Source organism: Lupinus angustifolius, chromosome LG01 (assembly GCF_001865875.1).
Source record: "Lupinus angustifolius cultivar Tanjil chromosome LG01, LupAngTanjil_v1.0, whole genome shotgun sequence".
In the NCBI taxonomy this organism is placed as follows: Eukaryota; Viridiplantae; Streptophyta; class Magnoliopsida; order Fabales; family Fabaceae; genus Lupinus; species Lupinus angustifolius.
Window position 1 is genome coordinate 24,586,906 of NC_032009.1, and position 10,845 is coordinate 24,597,750.

General features: G+C 36.3%; 2 protein-coding genes across 2 annotated transcripts in view; one reads left to right on the forward strand and one right to left on the reverse strand.

Moving 5' to 3' along the window:
• Nucleotides 1,193-4,954, reverse strand: LOC109357880 (hsp70 nucleotide exchange factor FES1). Its single transcript, XM_019601939.1, has 7 exons — nt 4,714-4,954; nt 4,176-4,267; nt 3,517-3,667; nt 2,935-3,062; nt 2,667-2,825; nt 2,398-2,583; nt 1,193-1,549 (listed from the first exon to the last, which is right to left on the reverse strand). Exons 1-7 carry the CDS (start codon nt 4,910-4,912, stop codon nt 1,337-1,339), a joined length of 1,128 nt encoding a protein of 375 aa, XP_019457484.1. The 5' UTR covers nt 4,913-4,954; the 3' UTR covers nt 1,193-1,336.
• The window catches only part of LOC109357868 (lysine-specific demethylase REF6-like), a 12,454-nt gene continuing 8,035 nt past the window's right edge, over nt 6,427-10,845 (forward strand). The window contains exons 1-5 of the mRNA XM_019601928.1: nt 6,427-7,452; nt 7,962-8,040; nt 8,124-8,191; nt 8,432-8,582; nt 9,028-9,683. Coding sequence (XP_019457473.1) covers nt 6,657-7,452; nt 7,962-8,040; nt 8,124-8,191; nt 8,432-8,582; nt 9,028-9,683 — 1,750 coding nt within the window. The 5' untranslated portion in view covers nt 6,427-6,656. The remainder of the gene's footprint in view (nt 7,453-7,961; nt 8,041-8,123; nt 8,192-8,431; nt 8,583-9,027; nt 9,684-10,845) is intronic.

The following is a 10,845-nucleotide window of genomic DNA, read 5'->3' on the forward strand; positions in this document are numbered from 1 at the left end:
ATTTGATCTATTAAATTTGAAAAATATTACTTTCTTCTCCATCACATTTGACTTTCTCCACAAATATAAAATTGGGCCAAATTTGATCAGTTGAAAAGTCCAAGTCATTGTACAGATTAGTCTATCCATGTCCATAGCATTAAAAGTTTGTACCCAAATTCTATAAACCTAATTTTTTGCTCCAATTCACACTGGCAAGCTGACTGGCCATTTTGAACAGCAGCAGCTTCAGAATTCGAGTCGTTTGCTTTCCTAAAGGCAGAGTCAGTTTTTTGCTCAGTGAGAGCACCTTGTCTCCCAACTGGTTCCAGTGTTCTAGACTCTCCGGAATGATTAGGAATTAAAGGCCTCCTTGTAGCATTTTGAGATTGACTATGCTGAACGCTATTTGATAGTGCAACATCACCCTGTGAATGTGGATAAGAATGCATGGGAACTGAGTGTGCTAGACCTTGGGGTCTTAAATGAGATGTTGGTAATATGAGATGGACAAAGAGAGTATAGCAAGGAAGGGATTCATCTCTTGCATCTTCTTCACTATAGAATTCTTGAAACTTCTTGTTTATGAACAATAGAGCATCATCCATACTTGAAGGCATTGAGGAACAAATGAAACCACCAATTGATAGGGAACAAATGAAACCACCAATTGATAGGGAACAAATTCCTCCTATCAAGGAATTAACTATTAATTACTCTACTCCAAGGGAAAAAATAATTATAGAAGATAGAATTCATATTTCATTGATTGATTCCATTGCGGATGAACAAAGCACTATTTAAAGAAAATAAAGAAATCCTAAAATGATGATGACCACCACACAAGTATCATCATCTCACAACAAGAACATTCTAGAATTATTTCTATAATATTATTATTTAATAAAATTTAAATAATCAACTATAATATTTTATCATATCCCCTTTCTAATAAATCTCATAACAAACATCATAACATACATCCTATCAACACAGTGATGTAAGACTACGTGAATTTACCATCTTCATATCCAACCCCACTATACCAAGAAGACATTAGTCTAATGATGTAAAACTCTCATGTAAGTGACATTTGTTAGAAAGGGTAGTAATGAACTCCAAAAAGGATTAGTTCCCTCCATTTCATTAACAAAGTTAAAATCTAACGGCAAAATCTATTATGTAATCATAAATTAGTAGTAGAATGAGAGGGTGAGTGCAACCTAGACCTGCAGTACTATATAATTAACATAAATATAAACATCTCTAGCATACATACACCAAAATTGGGAGAAACAGATTCTAGATACTAGATAATGGCTACATGATAACAACACTGGCAAGTCAAGTCAATTCATCACTGCTTAGCCAGCTTCCTATGGAAAATGTTGACCACTTCAATCCTAAGGCTTTCTACATCCACCACATAGTCTCTTTGAGACTCTTCCACCATCAAATCAAGCAACAACTGCTTCATTCTATTAAGTGCATCATCTAAAGCACAGAAGTCTTTGAATAACAGAGCTTCAGTGGTCCTTAGTTGCAAGAGACTCTTAATCGCGACGAGAGCCTGGGTAACACATTCAAGAAGCAATGTCATATTTGTGAAGATGAGATTTGTAGAAGGTACCCATAAGAACATAATCAGCACAGAAACATTACAAATAGAAGTAAATAAGTGAAAGTGATACAACTGTAAAAGACTAGTTCACATACTAAGCCCTCAGTTTTCATTCTACTGATCATAAACTCATAATCCTTCGTTTCATATAATAATAGAAAAAAGCCGACTCAATGTAGAGGCTCCTACCTAGTGGGGTTTGGGAATGGTAGATATGTGCAATTTTATCCTCACAAGCAAAGAGGTTGTTTCCTCTTGGTAAGGCAAACAACTTTATCATTTCAAATAATAAATCTAAACAATTTTTTCGCTAGTTAGTTTCCACTATATCTACCATCTCGAACAAATAAAACAAGTTGCTGGTGTCATGTTCATTTATTCGCTAGTTAGTTTCCACTAAATCTAAACAATTTTTTCGCTAGGGTTTGGAACACAGACAGAGTATGATAGAATGAGATGTTCTGTTATGTCTTCTTTGATTCCACTTTCACTTTTTAATCGTATGTCATGTTCATTCCATTTATAAAACAGAGTATGTTAATCGTATGTCATGTATTGATATGTCTGCCAGACACTAACTGATGATAGCATAGATAGACATAAAAAAATGGAAAAATAGAAAAAACTGATTAGATCAAATTTTATAATTAGTATAACAGTGTTATAGAAGAGGTGGGGTTCAAAATGTTTTCGATTCACTTGTGAAAGTTGGACCAGTGATTGCGTTTCACAATAACATTATTTACATGTCAAGATGGCAATTTAACAACAACATTAGAATACATGTCAACAATTACCTTCTCCTGGAGATCAAGGTAAGTTGATGCAGTTAAATCAACCACAGACTTCAACAGATTCTTGTCATTGAAAAAAGGTGGTTCATCTCTGTCTACATTTTCTAATTGATATTCTGCTAGATCAGTCAATAGAAGCACAGCCTTCCTTCGTAGTCTGATATCAAGCTTTGCATCTTTCAAGATACCCTAAAAATTTAGGGGTGCCAATTACTGACGCTGCAAAGTAGTTAAATAATATTTAATAATAAAATCAAATCTAGGTAGGTTACCTGAAGCATCAAACCTCCAGCTTCAGCGTAGAACAATTCATGACTAGCTAAATTATTCCGAATCAAAGCTGAAATGGCATGTAATGCTTTATTGGCTTCTTCTACAGAATTAGATTTAACCATATCCATCAGCCTTGAGAGTACTCTGAGTTCCAAGACCTGGAACAATTGAAACTTTGCAGCATTACTATATTGTTTAGCTCCCTCCACGGCTTAATACACCCACTCCCTTGCTAAAATTCCATTTATCATTAAAGAAACAACAAACCTGCTGCTGAACAACTGGATTGTTTTGACTAGCTTTCCCAAGGATCCATGCAGCAAGTGTCCTTATACCAGAATCAGAATGATTAAGTTCTCGAGTCACTGCTAAAAGTCCTCCAAGTTTGTTCAAATCTGAAAGACACGAGAATTTCCATCAGAAACACACTATTATACAGGAAAGAACAATTCTAACACATGAAAACAGAAACAGGTGATTAACTAATGATCTTTCATAATGCATATAAATATCCCCACCGTTAGATTATAGAAAGTGGTTGGACAAGAGATGCATACTAAGAAAGCTCGAGAGATGCATACTAAGAAAGCTCGATTACTATCTTCGTTTGACATGTATCAGATGGAAACCATAAATTGACAGCATTCTAGGGATTAAGAAAGTACTGACAGATTTCAAGCACAAAATATAAAGGCATAGGCCCAAGGCTTCTGCATTATAAAGCAGCCGATACAACCAAAATGTCATATGAACACTATATCAGGATTCAGCACATGAAGCAGTAAATTGAATTTCATGTGAATAGTAATATGAGACAATAAAATCACAGAAACATAGATAAAGACATACCATTTGCATTATCTATTGGCTCAACAAGCTCGAGAAGCTCATGCAAAGCACGGTACCTATCTTCCAAAGACAAGGATATGTTATTCAAGTCGCTAATTGAAATCTTCATCAACTCAGCATCCGATGGTACCTTCATTTTGTCCATTATTTCCTGTTGATTGAAGCACCAAAAGTTCGTCACGTGAGGGGATAACAGACACAACAAATCAGAATACCAAATTTCTCCCCAATAAAATATGCGGCTCGCAATCTAGTCAGTTAGAAACAAAAAAACATGAAAAACACCATCCAACCTAGGTCCTAGTGTCACTAAAAATTCTCAATTCTTACAAAGCATATTAGACTTTTTCATTAAACTAAATTGAAGGGAGCATTTACAAACTTTGCTATTTACTTAATTTGGTCCCTGATTTGACACTATTAGTCAATGAGTGTCACTATATAAAGATTTATAACACTCAGTGCATCATCCACCATACATAATGATGACTAAATATGAATGGGTAGATAATGCAATATCGGCAGTGCATACATCATTTTCTCTTAGTCAATTTGGTCTCTCACATTACAAAAGCATTAGATACATTATTTCCAAAGTGAGAGGCCAAATTGACATGTGAATCCTTTAACCGAGTTAGTTCGGTGCATGTGACTCCCACCTTGATTTCCATTTGACGTTTTTGGAGCTCTATTGGTGAAATTTGTTGCTGAGCTTGGGCTGATTCCTTTAACTGTTCGGGATCAGAATGACCTAATTTAAAGACAAAGAAACAATTTATAACAATAAATGAAACTGACAGAAACTTCTCTGGAGACATATGTAAAAAGCATAGAGAGACAACCAATAGTGTGCACAAAAATTAATTTTAATTAAAAATTAATCCTAAATAATAATTCTGGACCAGTGTAATATCTATACAAGATTTATACAAAGTCACTTGCATCATTCACCATTCTTTCATTTGGATTACTTGTGATGATTAAATATTAATTGTGGATGATGCAAATGACCGTGTATAAAACTCATACATTATCTGTGCATACATTTTTTCTCTCACTCTTAAAAATAGATATGTCTCCGTAGAAATTTTTTCAATGAAAATTCAAACTAACCAAAAGGGGTTCTTAAAATTTCAATTTTGCTAGTTCCCAACACAAACAAAACATAAAACACAAAAAGATAGAATCAAATCATACTTATAGCCCACTGTAACATGCTGTCCATTGAAGAAAACCCGCCGTCGGAGTCGGATTCATCTGGCGAGGCTAGATCGGGTTCCTCCGTCGCAGAGGACCATGACATACCACCGGGAGTGAAGTTACTGTTTGTTCCGCCGACCGCCGCCACTGATGCAACCGTGCAGAGTAGTAGAAAGAGGCATAGTGTTCGCTCCATTCGAAAAACGCGAAGTCACTTCCTTCTTGAACCTTCTCTTTCATATATGCACCAGTGCTTCCTGTTTTTTTTTTTTTTTTGAAGGCCACGTCATATTGATCAATCTCAACCGTTAATGCTAGATCCCACGGTGTTAAAAGCTTATGTGATGTGTAGAAATGTCAATGTTGGAGCCAATTTTAGTCGATCCTTAAATTAAAGAAATAAATAATTGTGACTACATATCTCGTATAAAATATAATTGGTATTTTAACTCTAAAATATTTGTAATTATATCCTTCAAGCATAAACTATGGAATGTTCCTAGATATTGATTTAAAAGATATTCATACACATTTAATTAGATAATACATTATTAATAACTAGATATTTATACTAATTTCTTACAGTTTATTTACGAGTTGAGTTCTTAGGGGAAATAAAAGAAAAGATAAATTTAAAAGTTATAAAATACATCGGAGAAATGTCTTAAAGTCATTAATTTCTATTTATTCTACTCAATATTTGACTTGTAGATAAAAACATAGGACATTTGTTAAAAGTGTGAATGTAATTAAAAGTTTAATAATAATCAATAACGACATATTTTTATGGGACTAAGATTACTTTCAATCATTACAGGCTGCCCAATATTTTAGCTTAGGGAGAATCATCCTCTAACATCATTATTTATGAGCTCATGCAAAAAATTATCAATGGAGAAAACCCTATAGATATGGGACAAATATTGTCCCATATGATATTATGGGTCGATGATAATGAAAAAACATTAATATTAACAAATCTTTATTTACAGTTTTTTGTTGGTGAGATGGTCAGCACAAAGAGTTGCCATTTCTCCTAGTAGGAGTGAAGTCCTTAGTCCAGAACCCAAGTTTTCCCTCTCACGACGTTAAACTTAGTTATCAATGCATAGTTATGCTACTAATTCTCACCTTTTTCCAAATCAGAATCATAGCGAGAAAATCGAATCGAATTGTAGCAAGAAAATCACATTCAACTATAATCTTTCTATACTCTTAACTTTCTTCTCATCAGTGGGTAGGCCATAGTCTTTTTTCGTGAATTTAACTGCAATAGTGACATCTTCGTATCTTCCATATTCGCCTTTAAACTTTTTTACCGAAAAATCATTTGGTTTATTCATTGCAAATGAATGACTCAAACTAAAGAAAAAATAACCATATTAGATGTAAGATTCAACTCTAAAACTAAAATACTATTCTAAGATTAGAGACAAGAACACACATGAGTACATGACTATGAATACCCATGGATAGTAGGTAGCAAATTCAATGATTAATCTGACATCACCAAAATAAAATTTCCCCTCAGTAACAAAACCTTCTCCAAATTCAATACTTTTAAAATGATTAAAGATAACATATTATTACATTATAGGAAATATTAAACATGGAAATATGAGACAGTAAATAAACAGCAAAACAATGACTATTTTCACAACAAATAACATTCTAAAATCTCAAACCTAAACAAAACCCCACCTACCAGAGGCAGAGTACTCTGCTCCCAAAGTACCCTTTTTTTCACCACTTGTGCTCTGTCACAATCATCGAAAACAGAGCAACAAAGAAAAGCAATAAAATCACCGAAACCAAAATTGACCTAATAAAAAAAACCACACTCTATGGAATCAGAACATGTTCTTCAGGGTTTCCTCATTCAGAAAATGTTACTCTGAAAAAACAAAACTAACCACCGCAAATCGGAGCTCCACCGTTCAATGGCGGACCCGGAGATTCTCCCATGGTTGAAATCGATGCCAGTTGCTCCAGAATACCGACCAACCCTAGCAGAGTTCCAAGATCCAATTGCTTACATTTTCAAGATCGAGAAAGAAGCTTCTAGATACGGAATCTGCAAAATCATTCCTCCGGTTCCACCTTGTTCTAAGAAAACCGCTATTTCCAACCTCAACCGCTCTCAACCGTCTTTCACCACGCGCCAGCAGCAGATCGGGTTCTGCCCCCGCCGTGCTCAGCCCGTGCGCCGCCCCGTATGGAAGAGTGGGACCTACTACACGTTCAAAGAGTTCGAAGCCAAAGCCAAAGCGTTCGAGAAAACGTATCTCAAGAAACACTGCTCCAAGAAGAGTAATAACAGTGCTGCGGTTGCGCCTTCCGCGCTTGAAGTTGAAACGCTGTATTGGAAGGCGACGTTGGATAAACCGTTTTCGGTTGAGTATGCGAATGATATGCCCGGTTCGGCTTTCGGTCCGGTGAGCAATGGAGGAGAGAGTGTTGGTGACAGTGCGTGGAACATGAGAGTGGTTTCGAGGGCGAATGGTTCATTGTTAAGGTTTATGAAGGAAGAGATTCCTGGGGTTACTTCACCAATGGTGTATGTGGCGATGTTGTTTAGCTGGTTTGCTTGGCATGTTGAGGATCATGATTTGCATAGTCTTAATTATCTTCATTTCGGGGCTCCGAAGACTTGGTATGGTGTCCCTAGGGATGCTGCGTTTGCGTTTGAGGAAGTTGTTAGAGTTCATGGATATGGTGGAGAGATTAACCCTCTTGGTGAGTCAAACTGTCTCTCACTCAAAGGATAGGATAATAACATTTTGTTAACATTATATTTGCTTAGATTATTGAAATGGGTGAAATGGAATGAAATGATATGGGGTTTCATTTTTTGGATTGATTAAAATAGCATAATGGAATGACATTTCATTCATCCATTATCTCTATTTTTGGTTCCCTCGCAGTTTGTGGATATGTAATGGGATGGACCTAGCTTATTATCACTTCATTCTACCATAAAATATCCAAACAATGATGTATTAGCAATGGAGAGATAAACTCTCTTGGTGACTCTGAGTTGACTCTGTTTTTTACTTAGAGGACAAAGCATTTTGCTTTTGTATCCTGTGATATACTTCGATCAAGTGTTTTTTTCGTTTTCCCACTGACTTTATTTTCATTGGGCTGCAGAAAGAAGCTTTTATGAAGTTTACATTTGTTAAGAGAGTGGTATATTTGGATCCATGTATTATAGAATTTACACGTATACTTTTCCCCTTCAACAGTTACTTTTGCTATTCTTGGTGAGAAAACTACAGTGATGCCACCAGAAGTATTTATTGGTGCAGGTGTTCCGTGTTGCAGGTACTCAATTCTATCAATGTCCTGCTATATTTTGTGAATGTGTCTATGTATATTAACTTTAATTCCCAATTGCATTGAATCAGGTTAGTGCAAAATGCTGGGGAATTTGTTGTGACATTCCCAGGAGCCTATCACACAGGATTTAGTCATGGTAGGAATTTTCAAAATCCAAGAATGTGACTGTGGTAGACTTTTGTTAGATATAACGCTATTCATGAGTTTTCACCTTGCAGTTTAAGATTTTAAGAGTCTTGGTAATTTACGGGCTCCAAGATGTTCTCTCTGTTTTCTGTCTCATTTTGTGGGATGGGGTGTTAGTACTTGTGAATTGTGATTATCATTTCTGTCACTAATTGAATGTTTCTATTTCCTTTGGATGTATGCTGTATAGGTTTTAATTGTGGAGAGGCATCTAACATTGCAACACCTGAATGGTTGAGGGTGGCTAAAGATGCTGCCATTCGCAGGGCTTCAATAAATTATCCTCCCATGGTTTCACATTTCCAGTTACTTTATGACCTTGGCCTTGCTTTGTGTTCTAGGTTTGTTTCTACCTATTGAAACATCTTTTTTCTGGGTATGGGAGTGCCCTGCCAAATTCTTAAAATTATTTCTTTTGTTTTATGGTCCTGACTCATTTTTATATATTGATTCGATTATTAAAAGGGTTTTGCTAACCATTGCCCTTAGGGAAATGTTTAAGAAACCTAAAATGTAAAGTCAATCTTGTAAACTTAAACATTGACTCTTAATATATTTAAATATATCACTTCTTAAGGTAGACTTTGCATTTTTAGGTTCCTTAAACATTGCCCTTAGGGTAATCAATGGTTAGTAAAACCCTTATTAAGAATATGCTATTAACTTTGTCAATTGACATGATTAATGAATGATAAAACATTATTATGTCGTTTGATCCTTGTAGTCGAGCAATTAGAGCTGTTATAATATATAGCGCCCTGTAAACATTTTGTTTTCTTCGTACAGAATCCCTGAGGGAACAAATACTAAACCACGGAGTTCTCGACTTAAAGATAAGAGAAAAGGTGAAGGGGAAACTGTAATCAAAGAGCTATTTGTAAAGGACGTGTTACAGAACAATGATCTGCTTCATGTACTCAGCAAAGGCTCTGCTATAGTACTTCTTCCTCATAGGTCTTATGACTTTTCTGTTTGCTCAACATTACGCATTGGATCCCAACAACTAAAAGTGAACCCTGAGTCCATGAACGTAAGCTCAAAGGGAGTAAATTCTTCAAAGGGTTTGATTTCTGATGACTTGGCTTTTGTCACTAATGATGGAATCAAGCAAGTAAAAGGTTTTTATTCTGTAAAAGAAAAGTTTGCTACGCAGTGTGAAAGGAACAGGACTTCCTCATTGAGCAAGCTTGGTAATACTTGCACTTCAAGGTCAAAGACAGTACAAAAAGACACTGAACAAGAAACAAGTGAAGGAGATGGGTTGTCGGATCAGAGACTATTTTCATGCGTCACATGTGGAATATTAAGCTTTGCCTGTGTTGCTATTGTACAGCCCAGGGAACCAGCAGCTAGATACCTTATGTCAGCTGATTACGGTTTCTTTACTGATTCAGTTGCTGGTTCTGGAGGAACTAGCCATAAGTTTACTATTGCTCATGAAGGTGCGACTATTCCTGAGTCTAGCACATGTACTGGCAGTTTTTTGTTTGTTTAATATTGTAGTTAAAAACCACTTTTTCCTTCAGATCTTAAGATAATGACTTCATCATTTTGTAGGCCTGTGTCATATGCCTATTGGGAAATATGTCTATTTATTTGGTCAGTGTCATATGCTTTGTCGGGAGCACATCTGCTGTCCCACAAGTTGTGTCACTACATGTGTCACTAGCTTGTCATTGGTTGAAAAAATCTATTTAAATTAAAAAATTAAGAGTTAATTATTTTCCTGGCCAATCACAATTGATGACACATAGAGTGACACAACTTGTGGGACAGCAGATGTGTCCCCTACTTTGTCACCATGAGGTCACAGTTCAAATCTAGAAACATCCTCTCTGTTTGTGGGGTAAGGCTACATTCATCTAGCCTCCTCCAGACTCATTAGATGGGAGCCTCATGTAGTGAGCCACCATTTTTTTATTTGGTCAGTGTCTTTCTGTATCTAAAAGTTGAGCTTCATGAATGTCAGTCTACCCTATAATTTCCTATTGTAAAACATCAACACAAATGCTGAGCCTGTGAGGGATATGACCTGATTCTGCATTGACATTAGTGTTGGGAACAAGTGAATAATCAAATAGTAAATAGTACAGAGACAAGAAGAAAGGCAGTCTTCACATCCATCTAATTCACCATGAAGAAAGACAGTCTTCACATCCATTTGTTCTAAGTGCATATCTCGGCTGGCTACCAAGGCAAGCACTGCCCTAATAGAAGTGTGTCTCACCACTGGGGAGAAAATCTCATTGTAGTCGATCCCCTTCTGCTGTGAATACCCTTTTGCTACAAGACGAGCCTGGAATTCTCCCCCTTCTTTTTCTGATATTGCTGGCTTCCTCTTGTACACCACTTGCACCCAACTGCACACTTGTCTGGGGGCAATGGAACAAGCTCCCAAGTTTGATTCTTTTGTAAAGACTCCATCTCCTCCATCATGGCACTCATCCATTGTTCTTTCTCCTGACTGTTTATAGCCTCTTGAAAGCTACATGGATCTCCTGAACTGATATAGAGAATAACTGAAGCCATATCCTCAAAGCCATATTTCTCTGGAGGTTTGATAGGACGTTTATCCCTGTCTTTAGCAAGTAGATAATCCTGCAC